Here is a 15,618-nt window from a genome sequence, read left to right on the forward strand (position 1 = left end):
GCTGAAAACACATTGTGCGCGTTCAGGGAACACAGCGGCTAACCGACCGCTGAGTATTTTACTCAGCGGCTGACTGTTTTTGCGTGTAAAAAGAGACCGTTTAGGGAAACCGCTTACTCAGCCACTCAGCCGCTGACCGTCCCTGAACGCGCCCATTATTTGTTTTCTACTGAAAATAATTCCAAAATAACCTGCAATCCGGCAACATCGACGATGTGCGCATACGTAGTATCTGTGACTATATGCAGCAAAAACTCGTTTCAAGGTCAGCCACATGTCAGCCACCAGATCCACATACCTTTACCGATATAATTATATCGATATATTTTAGAAAATATATCGATATATCGTTGCCACCCCTAATATCCCTATTATGGGAGATTTATCGGCAATGGGCAAATTTGAAATTTCTGTCCCCACTTTTAAGCAGCTTCCTCGGTTTGACAGCAGAGGCACTGCGATCGACTGGGATACTACATTTTCATTGTTAGTATACGATTTAATTGTGTTTTTAATAAAATTTATAGTTAATTTACTGAATTTTTAGCAGTACAACAATGAGTCGTGGTAGAAATTGCTTTGTACCTGGCTGTACAAGTGGGAATCCCAATAAAAACAAGGCAAATAAAGAACGGGGTGAAAGAAACCCAAGCCTTTTCAAAGCTCCTAATGTAAGTAGTATGACTATTTATTTATAAAAATTATGGATAGATGTTAAGAAAAACATTAAAATTATATACTGTCAGTGTACAGATTAAATTATAAACCAAATTAATAGGAAATATAGCCTAAAATCAACATGTGTATAACATAACCTAGGAGGCCTTGTTATAAAATTAAAATAATTTAATACTTACTAGGTGCTAAAATTACCTGTTGACATGTACCTATATTAACCACAGTTTGAACAGTGCTATTGAAAGTGAATATTAAATATTTATACTTCAAGATCGTATTCTCAAAATAACAGCTTTAATAGTGAAAAATGTTTTTTTTTTATTTTATTTAACAATTATATATCTTTTATTAGGATCCTAGCTTGCTACAGCAGTGGCAAAAGGCGATACCCAGATCAGACAAGACACTTAGCAGCAAAGATGCTGTTTGTGAACTACATTTTCTAGATGAAGATATTTTGACTCATTATGAGATCAAATTAACTGACGGAACTATCAGTAGAATTGAGCGGGGTAGACCATTATTAAAGGAGGGTTCAATTCCAAGAATTTTTCCTAACCTGCCTTCATATTTCTCTAGTAATAAAAGAAAGAGGAAACCACCATGTGTAAGGAGTGAAGCAACTGAAAAAGTTTTTTTTCTTAGTTAATAGAAACAAAAGTTGTAATGTATTAATATTGCTAAATAAATATTTATATGATGAAATAAGTCAGCGTATATACATATTCACAACTCTGTATTTTTGTGCTTTTGAAATAAACTGAGTACATTATTTATTCATTAATATTTTATTTACAAACCTACCTTATATTAATAAAGTGAATATCAATAGAAAAACCTTTACAATTATTAGGTGACATTGAATATAATATATCTTGAATTTAATTGTCTGAAACAGTGACAATTTGCAAAACTTTGCTAATGACATTAAAACTTACAATTCAACGCTAGAAAAAACGCTATTGAACACAGGAAACGTTTCAGCTCAATATACCTACTCTCTAGTTTCAGCTATAAAAAGTTATGGAATAGATAACACCGATCAAAGGGTGCAATGGTAACGTTAGTCTTCAGTTTCCATTTATGATTAAGTTATTCCTGATAAAATACTCTTAATTTTCGTTATTCAATCTGTCAATCGCCATAAAACCACTACTAGTTCGAAAGATTTTAATGTTTATTAAAATGGTATCACACTAAACTGCATGTAAACATGTCAATTTCAAATGTTTTAATGAAAAACTATGAACCTTTAAACTGCATCAACAAAACTATTAATAAAACACTAACACAATCACACCATAAACTATTTCATTCGCATTTCTCATCAAGAAACAATTACTGTTTACATCAAATCAAAGGTTGAACTGGTGATAAATTTGTTGCTGGAACTTCTATCTTTTTGTACAACAGTTCTAGGGAAGATTTATTTTAGCAGCTTCAAATATTAACTTGGCTCTATAATTTATAACAAAATAGTTATTCTTGCCATAAGAAGCTGTGTATTTCTAGTATCCCAATCATCACAAGCGCCCCTAACGGCGATTTTCGAACTTCATTTAGATCTCAAAAACTGGGCCCATAATTTTTGCGTTCGATTCGCCTCCTCCTTTTAGACTCCATAATCCCTATCTACATAATACAACCTGATGACAACATTTTTAGTTTTTAGGTTAGTTTTTATAACAATATTTTTTCAAAATGTTCAATTTAGCCAGGAATTTAGAAAAAATTAATTTCAAAAACTTGGAAAAGCAGATTATTTTACAATACCATAATGCTCCTCAAAGTAAAAATGGTAAGATAACGAGAATTACTTTTAGTTGGCATAATATTCCACATATAATGTTTTTATAGACGAATTTAAGGCACTTAATTTATACAACGTGAAAACAAATCGAACTATTAGGAAGCCCTTTCAGAGACCACCTTTACCAGACCCTAGGTATAGAATAGACTGTGAAGCAAGAAATATAATGTATACCATTTTAAAATCTTGCTAATTTTTAGAACAAATCAAATGCCAATAGATCAAGATTGGGGCAGTGTCTGGCCTGGTCCTAGAAGTTTTCATCCAGCTTCCGTTCCCTTACCTGTAAGACAGGGATATGTAGAAAAGGGGGCACCTCCTGATAAATATGCCAATGCAGAGTTAATGAAGATACCAAACTTTTTACATTTAACTCCACCAGTTATCAAACGTCAATGTGAAGCCTTAAAAAAGTTTTGCACGCCTTGGCCAAAAAGTCTTAAATCTGTAGAACAAATGGAGAAATTCTTTCCAGTGGAGGTGACTTCTAGCGATTATTGTCATAGTAGTCCCACAATTAGAGATCCTTTGGCTAGAATAGTAACTATAAGATTCAAATTGAAAAGTTTAAAATTAAATGAAAGAGAAACAGATAAATTTAGGAGGTAAGTAATATAATATTAATGAATTGAATAAGAATTTTCTTTATTTAATATGGAATAGATATTATTGAAGTGATTATGGCACATTATGGCTCTCTCTTAAAAAAGCAATAATCAATTAGAAAGGTACTAAAGTATAGAATTTAACAATTCGCAGAACACTTACAAAAATTACCATTAGATTTACAATAACACTTCATATTTCTTAATTAATGAACAAGACCAATATAAATTTTATTAGATGAAATATAAGATTATCACTTATCATGCCTTTATCACAGTGAACAGTAGAGTTTAGAGCTGAATACAAAACAATAGAATTTTTACAAATTTACAACTTAAATATGTAAAAATTCTACTGTTGTGTATCCAGCTCTAAACTAGTTAGTAGTCAATTGATCAAATTATTTTCTACCCTGTCATGACTAACTTTATTAATTTGCCTTTTAAGATTGGTTGGAGATAGATACAATGAAGCTAATGATACAGTGACCATTGTTACTGATCGATGCCCTTTGAGAAAACAAAACTATGATTACGCTTTATATTTGTTAACAGCACTGTATCATGAATCAAAAGTAAATATTTTTTTTAAATCTGTTTAAACATCAAGTTTTTATTTTAATATCATTCCTAGAAAGTTGAACCATGGGAAGAATTAAAATCTGAGGCAGATATGGAGCACTATATCTGGGAGAATAATGCATCCAAACAAAGCGTAGAAGCATTATTTGGTCAAAAAGTTGAGGAAATACCAAATATTGAAGAGTATTCAAAAGCTGTAACTTATTATATGAACGAAGGTAATAATTTACTTCTAATGATATATCATGTAATGCAATGAGTATTATATTACAGGAGAAAATGACTATACTATTGGAAAATATGGAGAAGCTGTTAAGAAATTATTGAATTTACCAAGTTTATAAGTATTGTATTTTAGAATATAGCAATTTTAAGTAAAATTTCCTTTTTTCCTTAAATTATATTTATTTATTTATAAAGTTGACAGATTGATACATTATAAATGGGAGCTACACAACAGAAAAATTAATTAGTCGGTTAACATTGCTTTAACAGAGTCATCACAGGCAACCTCTATTGGAGTGCAATTTTCAGCATCAGTTATGTCACATCTAGCTCCTTTAGATAAAAGAAACTTTATGCAATCAATATGACCACAGCTGGCAGCATAATGTAATGGAGTTTGACCATCGGAATCCTACAGAAACAAACATTAAAAAAATATTTTCCATGAACTATACTTATATATTTCTACCTGAAGATTTATATTCAGTCCCTCAGAAGCCAACAATTCCAATATTTTCAAATTACCAATGTCGGAAGCATAATGTAGCAACCCCATTCCATTTTTATCCAATTTATTTTTGCAGTTGCTATTTACTACCAAGTACTCTCTGACATTTTTACAGTCACTACTACGAATATAATCACAAATATCTTTTTCTGAAGGCGAATGATCATTTTGAGCCATCGAAGAAACTTTAATCCATGTTTCTGGTTTACTTTGAGTCTCTTCTAAGCTCAAATCAGGACATATTTCCACTACTGAATTAATATATTTAATTTTTGCTTCATTTTTAGACATATTTCCTAAACTGATCCATGCTTCCCATTTGGCCTTACCTTTCATATCATACCATGATGGTTTAGGAATATTACACTGTCCATCATTGCTTTGCTTATAGAAAGCATATAGTTTAAGTAATGTCTCATTTGCCAAACTCCCTGCAATGCTCTGTATATGCATAACACATTTATTAAATTTGTTATTCAATATGTCATCTTCATTTACATCAATTCCTAAATCTATTAGATCACTATAATCATCTACTGCTTGGTTTGCCATTTTCTTGAATTATACTACCTATTATTTTAATATAAAGTTTTTGCACTACTCTTCTTGGCTAGCTGGTTGAACTTTTAATGTATTGCCTTCTAATTTGTGTGGGGTAAAACTCTGAGCATTATCAAAACCCTCTTTATTACCGAATTGAACAAATCCAAAATTCTTAGATAGCCCTGTACTCTTATCAAAAACCACATTGGCTAAACTGACTGGTCCAAATTTACTGAAATATTGGCGTAATTCAAAATGGCTTACTGTCCATGGAATATTACTCACATAAAGTTTATATATCCGAGATGCATTACCAGCCATTTTAAGATTTTTGTGTTATCTCTAGTAAATGTATGCTGTGTCCCCCAATAAACTCATGAATATCTATACCTGACTGTGCCCCTAACGTTCCTATATTATGAATTTTACAAGTGAAATTCCACTTTTCAAGTAAATGTTCAATAGACCAGTCTGAACTTCTCTCTTGATAAGTACAAATAAATTTTGATCCTGGATTTTTTTCTATCAAGTATGCAACAGTTACAATAATATCTTCAAAATTTGCAGGTTCAAAAAAACAATCTGAACCTAGAATTAAGTCCAATGGGCCAATACTATCTAAATTGCTCAGGAACAATCCCCAAGTTAGGCCTATTACTTTAATTTGTTCGTTTAAAGCTAGGTTATTTAAATGGCAACTTCTCTTAGTATGTGCTATACTCTTGGGAAGTGTAGCAGAATCGCTTAGGGTAACAATAGCACCACATTTAGCAGCTAAAATTCCTGGTAGAGCTGTTCCAGCTCCTAATTCTAGAAGTTTCTTTCCTTGCAGCTCTCCACGATTTTCCCACAAAAACCAAGCTAAAACTGTTGCTGATGGCCAAGTATAAAAGGAATAGCTAGCCTGAACAAGCTGCAAAAGAAAATCATTATTTGTTTAAAGTAAAATCAAGTTAAATACCATATAGGCTGCCCACTATGCCTAAATTATTTTAATTCGTTACCAATAATCCCACACCAAAATAATTAGCAATATGTTATGTTAATAATTAAATATACAATCAAAAATAATTATACCTCTGGGATAAATATTTCTAGAATTTCTTCTGAATTTTTACCGGAGGTAAAAACAAACTTTTTAACTTGTTCTGTGGAACTATCTGACATTGAAAATTTGCAAGTTAAAATTGGATATAGATACTTTAGGAAGTCGTGGGCATATTTAAAACTTGTGCATGTAAATCAAAATTACCTTTTATTAACACGTGAAACTATAATTAAAGCTATGGAAAATTAAAACTGACGATGGCAGTTGACAGTCAATTGACAGTTCTCACCACGTTCTCATAAAAAGAAACAAAAAAAACAAGATTGCCAATGGTAAAAAATATGGAAGGTTTAAAGGAGGAGGACCAAGGAGGAAAGAGGAGGCCCTTAGGAGGCCAATCGTAATCAGAGATATGGAAATGGGGTAATACCGGAAATGGAATATTGGTAAAGGTCAAGGGGTAAAGGTGTGGATCCGGTGGCTGACCTTGAAGCCGATATTTGCTGCTTTTGATCATCGATACTACGCAAGCGCACATCCTCGATGTTGCCAAATTGCAGTTTATTTTCGAATTATTTGCAGTTGAATTTTTTTTTTGTGTTGATCAATAATAATACAAATTCTATAATTAATGTTATAATTTCAGATTTATCTTGATATCCAAAATTAAGGTAAGACAGATAATGAAGATTGCGAAATGAAAGTATTATGAATATATAAAATTTTGTAATAATAACATTTATTTATATATTTACATTAGAATTAAAAATTATCATTTATGGATTTTTTCTTAATGGTTTTAAACTTACTAGAATTATTTTATTTCTTTCAAGTTATTTAATTTCTAGTTATTTACAGGCAACAATAGTTTTGATTATATGTATTGATGTATTGAAGTACTACCATGACGAGTCTTATAGAACAATACACGTCAATCGGAGATAGAGGTAACATTTTACCTATAATGTTACTAATATCATATACTTTGATTATAATGTTTGTATCATAATTTCTTAAAAATATCAAGTTAGTGGATTAATAGCAATTTTAGACATATATTTTATGGAAGAGTGTCGTGTTGATAAGACTAAAATAAGCTTTATGTTTTATCTTTTTCTCTTTAGAAGGGAGATGGTTTTTGTGTCGTAGAATACATTACAGTATTTAATCTCGTCTACTTTGATCTTAATTTACTGTAATTTCTTGTTTCCTATAATGCCAAATTTTGACAATATGGTGAAGGTTTAGTTTTGATCTTATTAGTTTTATACCTGTGTTTATACAAGACCAAATTAAGACTTAGTTAGTTTGTGATTTATATTAAGATCTTTCTTATGATATTTGTTATGTCTTAATCTTAATACTATATTATGCTTTGTCTGGAAAATAAATGTTAAAATATCTTAATTTTGCATATCCTATTCATTATCCTTCCATTAGGAAAAATATGGTTTATAAATCATATATGCTAAGAAAATCACATAAATTAGGTATAAGAATAGAGAAATCTTAAGGTAGCAGAAAAATTAATACAATATATGTATAAGCAGAATTAAACAAGGTAACTGTTAATGTTGCTGAAGCTGATTCTACAATTTTAATTACGGAGGCTAAAAGGCCTTTTAAGGCCTCCGTAGTTTTGATGGAATGTTAAAAAAAACTATTATGAACATGACATTGAGCTACAGCATTTGAAAATTAAAAAAAAAGAAAAAACTTTTTTTTTAATTTTCCCGAATTTTAATAAAGCCCTTTATAAACGTATAGCCCGTATAGCTAATAATCTAGAGCAATTAAATTAATTATAGGAATCTAGAGTTTTATTTCTATTTAATTTTATTGACTATGAAAATACATAATAAGCGTTCAAGTGTTGTGCGAAATATTAAAATAATAATATAAATAATATACCGGCGTACTATAACTGAAAATACTCAGCGATGACTATGAAATGAAGATCGCTGTCATTTTATATGGGAAATATCAAAGGGAAATGTCCTCAATCGTCATTTCCCAGCCAACTAGACGCCTTTTTTTTCGATCATACGGTATATATTGACAAAAAAAACACTAAAAAGTAGTAGTGGGAACTATCGAATGAATACTATCGAAACATTCGATAGTTGCAATTCATTCGAATAATTCGATAGTAAGAAAACATTCGTTGAAAACTATTCGAATAAAAATTATCGAATAGATCCGTCATCTGCCTTGAAATATTGTATTCTAGTAATTCGGCAGCAAAAACCATTCATTTATAAAATTCATTCATTTATGAAATTCATTCATTCGTCAGGATCGATTATAATAAAATATTAACTGAATTTTAGTTGTCGCCCGGCGACGTAGGTTTCCAAACCCGACAGCGGTCGGTGGCAATGCTATGAAAGAAGCCGGCATCTTTGATTTTTTGCGGAGTCAGATATAGATAACGACACATTATTTTTTTTATTGAGGTGCTAGTATTTACACAGAAAATACATTATGAAGGGCGCTGTTGCCATATTTTGGTATTAGTTGATATTAGCAAAGAATATTATTGTTTGGCTTTAGTTAGTTAGGGATAGTATGTCTATATATTCTGAATTTTTTTTTATTAATATCCTGTTGTTACACTGCAATAATACTTGTTATTTTGGATGTAAGAAAATGATTTTTAATGTTTTTAAGCAAAGACTGGTTTAATAAATAATAATAACAGTAATAATTTGTTATACCTATTAACAACAAAATTTAAAATGATTTAATATAAATATTTTTTTTAAGTATTAGCAAAATATAAACAACAAATTAGATGTCAAAATTATTTATATTAGATCCTATTTAAAAATAATATAGTCTCTAAATTTTTTGGCAACGTTGGTTTATTGAATAATAATAATTACAGAACTAATTTGTTATATTAACAACAAATTTTAAAATCATGAAATATAAACATTTATTAATTTTCTAATCATGCAGTGTAATGGAACGAAAATATAAATAAAAAATTAGAAATCAAAATTATTTATATTAGGTGCTTCATATTTCTATTTAAAAATTATATTTACTTTTACTGGCATTTACTTTAAAAAATAAATGAAATATTTCTTCGCAAAAAACTACATGTAAGAGAATTAGCATAAACAAAATACAAACATCGTTAACTTTTTTTTTAAATTGGCACGTGTAAAACTTTCATTTTAATTTTCTCACCCCATAGTTTGAGTTCGATAACCATTTACTTAACCATATTACTTAAATATGATTATTAAGTTCAACTAATTCATATTATTAAAACATCTAAAATACAAATATGTATTTTTAAAATTAATTTTAAGCTCATCTCATCTCTCTAAAAAATTGCTACTTCTCAAAATTTCCCATTAAAAAATAGACCATTTACCATATAAAATTAAAGAATTGAAAGATCGGACTACGGAAAACCACACAAATTTTCGGAAAAATTTTGACCACCTGCACATGCACACAATCGTCAATAAATAAAATTAAAAAATAACTACTATTTTAGTATATTTACTATTTTAATAAACGCAAAAATAGCACAGTATTTATACGGCGAAGTTATAAAAATTTGGAGGAACTAATAATGCACTGACGCATACAAAAATCAAACGAATACTAAATTTCATTTATCAAAAGCATTCGATAGTCTTGGCTCAACGATAACCATTTTGTCACATTAGGCTTACAAATGAATGAATGATTTTATTCGAATAAAACCATTCGATAGTTGAAATCATTCATTCATTAACCATTCGATAGTCTAATTCATTCGATAGTTCCCATCGCTACTAAAAAGCACATATTTGTTTTCTACTGAAAATAATTTCAAAATAACTTGCAAACTGGCAACATCGAAGATGTGCGCATGCGTAGTGTCTGTGACTATATGCAGCAAAAACTCGTTTCAAGGTCAGCCACCGAATCCACACCATTACCGGTCAAGGGCCTTTACCAGCCTTTACCCAGCAGTTGCCAGCAGTTTTTTATAGATCAGCCTTTGGATCAGCCCTGGATTAGCCAAAAACATAAAATTTGGTAATGGTGTGGATCCGGTGGCTGACCTTGAAACGAGTTTTTGCTGTATATAGTCACAGACACTACGCAGGCGCACATCTTCGACGTTGCCAGATTGCAAGTTATTTTGGAATTATTTTCAGTAGAAAACAAATATGTGCTTTTCAGTGTGTTTTGTCAATATATACAGTATGATCGAAAAAACAGCGTCTAGTTGGCTAGGAAATGACGATTGAGGACATTTCCCATATAAAAGGATAGGATCTTCATTTCATAGTCATCGCTGACGCTATTTTTTTCAATCATAGTACGCGGTATATTATTTCTATTATTATTTTAATATTTCGCACAACACGTGAAACGTGAATGCTTATTATGTATTTTCATAGTCAATAAAATTAAATAGAAATAAAATTCTAGATTCCTATAATTAATCTAATTGATCTAGATTATAATGCTACGTTTAAAAAGTGCTTTATTAAAAATTCGGGAAATTAAAAGGGATGTGTCCAAGTTTTTTCTTTTTTTTAAATTTTTAAATGCTGTAGCTCCATGTCATGTTCATAATAGTTTTTTTAACATTCCATCAAAACTACGGAGGCCTTAAAAGGCATTTTAGCCTCCGTAATTAAAATTGTAGAATCAGCTTCAGCAACATTTACAGTTACCTTGTTTAATTCTGCTTATACATATATTGCATTATTTTTCTGCTACCTTAAGTTTTCTTTATTCTTACACCTAATTTATTTAATTTTCATGATTTATAAACCATATATTTTTCCTAATGGAAGGATGGAATAGGATATGCAAAATTAAGATATTTTAACATTTATTTTCCACACAAAGCATAATATAGTATTAAGTTTAAGACAAATATTATAAGAAAGATCTTAATATAAATCACAAACTAACTAAGTCTTAATTTGGTCTTGTATAAACACAGGTATAAAACTAATAAGATCAAAACTCAACCTTCACCATGTCAAGATTTGGCATTATACGAACCAAGAAATTACAGTAAATTAAGAAAAGAATATCAAAGTACACGATATTAAATACTGTAATGTATTCTACGGCACAAACTATCTCCCTTCTAAAGAGAAAAAGATAAAACAAAGCTTATTTTAGTCTTATCAACACACTCTTCGATAAAATATATGTCTAAAATTGGCTATTAATCCACTAACTTGATATTTTTAAGAAATTATGATACAAACATTATAATCAAAGTATATTATATTAGTAACATTATAGGTAAGATGTTACCTCTATCTTCCATTGACGTGTATTGTTCTATAAGACTCGTCATGGTAGTACTTCAATACATCAATACATATAATCAAAACTATTGTTGCCTGTAAATAACTAGAAATGAAATAACTTGAAAGAATTAAAATAATTCTAATAAGTTTAAAACCATTAAGAAAAAAATCCGTAAATGATAATTTTTAATTCTAATGTAAATATATAAATAAATGTTATTATTATTACAATTTTATATATTCATAATACTTTCATTTCACAATCTTCATTATCTTTCTTACCTTAATTTTGGATATCAAGATAAATCTGAAATTCTAAAATTAATTATAGAATTTGTATTATAATTGATTAACACTCAAAAAAAAAAATTTTCAACTGCAAATAATTCGAAAATAAACTGCAATTTGGCAACATCGACCATGTGCGCTTGCGTAGTATCGATGATCAAATGCAGCAAATATGGGCTTCAAGGTCAGCCACCGGATCCACACCTTTACCTAAAATTTTATGGCCTGAGCTGCCACGGCTATTCGGCACATATTTTTCTTTGGAGGACCGACATAAATCAATGTCGCCAATAGGACGGTATCACGTTTCCCTATCTCTGGTGGCTGCATATACGTATTACTTTTTACAAATATACTCAGGGTTCCCTATTTAACCCCGTGTGCAATTTCTGTGCCGTAAGAAAAAGACAACATAACCCAGCTCCATATTAAAACTGCATAAGTCTATTTCACCCGGATATGGATTGAACTGCGATTGCGCCAAACTCCGATTGATTGTTGTTTTAGTTCTGTTTGGATTATTTTTTATTTGTGCGCGTAAAGGAGTGATTTTGTTTAGTTTATTGTTTCCAACTATTTTTTGATATTTTTCCAACTCCATGATAATGTATTATAAATAATAAAAATATAAATAAAATTGAAGGTTAGGGGAAATGTCAGTCAACCACTTCCCTTTAAAAACATCGACCAATGAAAACTTCTTCAGGTGAGGCATGCTCAGTTAAATGAATATCCGGGTGAAATAGACTTATGCAGAATTCCATATTGTTCTTTCATTGTTTGGGCTTCACTTTTTGGAGATTAGGCTGAGTATATTTGTAAAAAGTAATACGTATATGGGTGGCTGCTGGTGGAATCAAAAAATAAAAAACCCTAGTTAGTAGATAACTTTAACAAGACTTTAACTCAAGACGTTCTTTATGGAACTCACTTTAACTCAAGAACGGTAAACTCACGATAAACTAATAGGATTGCTCATTCTCATAAGACGTACGTTCGCCCAGTGCCTTCTATTAAAAGATCAGCCTACGGGCGAGATTTATGACGTCACGCTAGTTAGATATAACGGATTAATAAATATGTTGTAGAATACATGGAAAACATAATTATTCCACAGATTTTTGGTTTGTATTTTAAAAATGATATATCTTAAATGAAATATACATAATATACAGTTAATAACTACAACATATATACCTATTTATAGTAATAAATACTTTGGCAAATAAACTATAAACCATACAAATGCAGCAAATGTTTTACAATGTACAAATAATGTATAGGTACATAAGATAATGGGTAAAATGTAAATATATTTTAAATTTTGGGGTTTGAAAATCGATCTAATTTAACAAAAACATTTAATATCTACTAATAGTGATGTATTATTATTTGCATTCACAAAATTTATATGTATATTTTGCAAGTATCAATGTTCGAAAAATTATATTTACAAATAATACAATATTATCTAAAAAGGCGTCAGCGATGGTTATGAAATGAAGATCGCTGGCATTTTATATGTTAAATTATTCTAAAATTTTGATTTTCTTGGGATTTTAGGTTCGGAAAAACGCTGATTAAGTTTTCATTTGGTTTTTCATTATTTTATTTGGTTTAAAAAAAAACGTTTCGGCTAACTATAGCCTTCACAGTGTTGTGTCATATGAGAAAAATAGTGTCGAATATAATCCAAAAAATTACATATACAATATAATTCACACCTCATAATGTTTACTGCAATTAATAAACTAATATAAACTTATCAAAAGATGACCACATATTTTTAAAATTATTATTCTTAACACTAAAATTATCTACATTGACTGTGGAGTACGCAGTAAACATTATGTGCATGGTGTGAATATTTTATATGCAATTTTTGGATTATATTCGACACTATTTTTTCATATGACACAACACTGATGGAGGCTATAATGTTAGCCGAACCGTTTTTTTTTTTTAACAAATAAAAATAATGAAAAATCAATCAGCGTTTTCCCGAACCTAAATTCCAAGAAAATCAAAAATTTAGAATATTTAGAATCAAGGTTCAAGAATATCAAATTTTCCAAGATTGTAAAATTCTAGTTAATTATTTTATGTGTACAGTTATTTAGGGAATGTCATCGATGTTCATTTCAAGCCAACTAGACGCCGATTTTTTTCGATGATACGGTATAATTCTTACGTACAATGTAAATAACATTAGACCAATTAAAACAAAGAAATATGAATTTCTTTTTTAGTAACACCTTTATTCTTAAAACTTAATTTTGTATTATGCAAATATACCAATTTTATTGTTATTTTATTCATATTGTATTCAGCCATCACTTAAATATTTGATATTAATTTGGTATTATAAATAATCAATACTATTCATTAAAAATTACTGAACAAATATATGTTATGCTTAACATACATTATATATTATCAAACAAAAACACATTCTTCTTTTAAACTGTATCAGTCTTGTCTTTTTAAAATTTGAACTCAAAATAATAATCTTTTTCATGATCTCTAATACACATATTCTTTATTTTTCCCTAGATCATAATACCTACTAACGTGTTTGAATCTATCGAAGCTGAACCAGCAACACTTGGAGTGGAGATTCCACAATATGAATAAAATAAACATAATTGTCCAGTTTTCATTAATACCATCATGGGAGAATATTATTTTTAAATTTATTAAAGATATTTTCAATAAAATTCTCTTGATTTATAACTCGTACCCACTTTTCTTGCTCTTCCGGACACTTTAGGCTGCCTAGTATAATAACTATCCTTAGTAACTATCCTTTCCACCAGGAACACAACAAAAGATGAGGCATAGCACCAAAACACACTATAATAACTATCCTTAGTAACTATCCTTTCCACCAGGAACACAACAAAGATGAGGCATAGCACCAAAAACACCTCCACTTAAGCTTTATTGATGAATTGTTAGAGTCTTAAAAACACACACACAAAATCACGATAAGTAAAAATGTATGGGCACTTTTAGGTTAAATCACTTACACAACGTGTAATTTTTAAAATTTCTATTTTTTTATGCAGAAACCGAGAGTGACCATATATCTGGTATTAGTTTATGTCACTTCAACACCAAAATAATTAGTTTTTTGCACTACATTAATAAATAATACCAAAAATCAAAGAGTTAAAAACAAAAATCAACCGACAAAATATGAAACGGAATCTAACCCAATATCTAAGTATGTACAGCTGATGAAGTAAACAAAAGTCCGCCCGTAGGCTGATCTTTTAATAGAAGGCACTGGTTCGCCTCTTCCCGCCACACTTCCCGCGCTTCAGCTGACAGTTATGACGTCATTGTAGTCCTTGTCAAAGCCTTCGTGGCCTTGTCATGATAGTGTGTATTATTAGTTGCCTATGGTAAACTTAAAAAAGGTGTCTTTAAAGTTTTTAGAGCTATAGAGTGTATAAATACGTTCATTTTGTGTTGTGGATTGTGACAAAGTGCATACTAAGTGCCCACGATTTTGTTTATTAATTATTTTAAAGCAAAATATGGAAGTACTCTAAAAAGAATGCTTGCAAAAGGTGATGCTGGGACCTGCTGTTCTTAAAAATGCATTATCCGAGTATTTAATACGATTTAATTTTCTTTACTGCATACATATAAGGTGTTTAAATAAATAAACTAAATAATGAACGTTTTGCATTTGGTAACCAATTATGCACGTGTGTGTATTATTGGTTGCCGGATAAGGACTAATAACTATGACAAAGGCTACAAGTGGGCTACAATGACGTCACAAAGCGAGTAGTTTTCGCATGCAGTGGCATGCACCTGGCAGACACTTTTGGCTGAATGAGCAGTCCTATTAGGTTAACTCTGGGTTAACTGTTCTTGACTTTAACCATAGAGAAATATAAAATAAAAGAGTTGTCATTTCCATAGTAAAAAGTAGGCAACACGTTTAACGAGGATCGATTGTAGCGCACCCTTGAGCCCTAACTGAACTAATAGAAATATGACAGACGTAATCGGTAAAATAGGTATCTGCATTACCT

General features: G+C 30.1%; 3 protein-coding genes across 7 annotated transcripts; 2 read left to right on the forward strand and 1 right to left on the reverse strand.

Annotated features, from left to right (window-relative positions):
• The first annotated feature begins 353 nt into the window (after positions 1 to 353).
• Positions 354 to 4,073, forward strand: LOC115878633 (28S ribosomal protein S35, mitochondrial). Of its 2 annotated transcripts, XM_030895186.1 has the most exons (7): positions 354 to 368; positions 2,307 to 2,476; positions 2,536 to 2,623; positions 2,689 to 3,093; positions 3,542 to 3,668; positions 3,728 to 3,893; positions 3,949 to 4,073. In XM_030895186.1, exons 2-7 carry the CDS (start codon positions 2,380 to 2,382, stop codon positions 4,017 to 4,019), a joined length of 954 nt encoding a protein of 317 aa, XP_030751046.1. In that variant the 5' UTR covers positions 354 to 368; positions 2,307 to 2,379; the 3' UTR covers positions 4,020 to 4,073. The 2 variants fall into 2 exon arrangements, with proteins under 2 accessions (XP_030751046.1, XP_030751039.1); XM_030895179.1 differs by lacking the exon at positions 354 to 368 and having other exon boundaries at positions 2,126 to 2,476.
• On the forward strand, positions 359 to 1,456 carry LOC115878665. 2 transcript variants are annotated; one of them, XM_030895222.1, is made up of 3 exons: positions 359 to 486; positions 548 to 671; positions 1,031 to 1,456. In XM_030895222.1, exons 1-3 carry the CDS (start codon positions 374 to 376, stop codon positions 1,325 to 1,327), a joined length of 534 nt encoding a protein of 177 aa, XP_030751082.1. In that variant the 5' UTR covers positions 359 to 373; the 3' UTR covers positions 1,328 to 1,456. The 2 variants fall into 2 exon arrangements, with proteins under 2 accessions (XP_030751082.1, XP_030751092.1); XM_030895232.1 differs by having other exon boundaries at positions 551 to 671.
• Positions 4,068 to 6,309, reverse strand: LOC115878649 (methyltransferase-like protein 23). 3 transcript variants are annotated; one of them, XM_030895195.1, is made up of 3 exons: positions 6,204 to 6,309; positions 4,370 to 5,864; positions 4,068 to 4,312 (listed from the first exon to the last, which is right to left on the reverse strand). In XM_030895195.1, exons 2-3 carry the CDS (start codon positions 4,958 to 4,960, stop codon positions 4,145 to 4,147), a joined length of 759 nt encoding a protein of 252 aa, XP_030751055.1. In that variant the 5' UTR covers positions 4,961 to 5,864; positions 6,204 to 6,309; the 3' UTR covers positions 4,068 to 4,144. The 3 variants fall into 3 exon arrangements, with proteins under 3 accessions (XP_030751055.1, XP_030751069.1, XP_030751063.1); XM_030895209.1 differs by lacking the exon at positions 4,068 to 4,312 and having other exon boundaries at positions 5,051 to 5,183; positions 5,237 to 5,864; positions 6,029 to 6,293; XM_030895203.1 differs by lacking the exon at positions 4,068 to 4,312 and having other exon boundaries at positions 5,135 to 5,864; positions 6,029 to 6,293.
• Between the last annotated feature and the right edge of the window lie 9,309 nt (positions 6,310 to 15,618).

The sequence above is a fragment of the Sitophilus oryzae genome, unplaced genomic scaffold, assembly GCF_002938485.1.
Source record: "Sitophilus oryzae breed Bouriz unplaced genomic scaffold, Soryzae_2.0 scaffold_1063_pilon_pilon, whole genome shotgun sequence".
Taxonomy (NCBI): Eukaryota; Metazoa; Arthropoda; class Insecta; order Coleoptera; family Curculionidae; genus Sitophilus; species Sitophilus oryzae.

Bases quoted from the DNA above. Each gene is read 5' to 3' on its own strand.
- LOC115878633 (XM_030895186.1), top strand. From the start codon at position 2,380: ATGTTCAATTTAGCCAGGAATTTAGAAAAAATTAATTTCAAAAACTTG. The intron at 3,094-3,541 runs GTAAGTAATATA...TTGCCTTTTAAG, and splicing joins GAAACAGATAAATTTAGGAG to ATTGGTTGGAGATAGATACA. The intron at 3,669-3,727 runs GTAAATATTTTT...TATCATTCCTAG, and splicing joins CACTGTATCATGAATCAAAA to AAAGTTGAACCATGGGAAGA.
- LOC115878665 (XM_030895222.1), top strand. From the start codon at position 374: ATGGGAGATTTATCGGCAATGGGCAAATTTGAAATTTCTGTCCCCACT. The intron at 487-547 runs GTTAGTATACGA...CTGAATTTTTAG, and splicing joins TGGGATACTACATTTTCATT to CAGTACAACAATGAGTCGTG. The intron at 672-1,030 runs GTAAGTAGTATG...ATCTTTTATTAG, and splicing joins GCCTTTTCAAAGCTCCTAAT to GATCCTAGCTTGCTACAGCA.
- LOC115878649 (XM_030895195.1), bottom strand. From the start codon at position 4,960: ATGGCAAACCAAGCAGTAGATGATTATAGTGATCTAATAGATTTAGGA. The intron at 4,313-4,369 runs GTAGAAATATAT...TTGTTTCTGTAG, and splicing joins GACTGAATATAAATCTTCAG to GATTCCGATGGTCAAACTCC.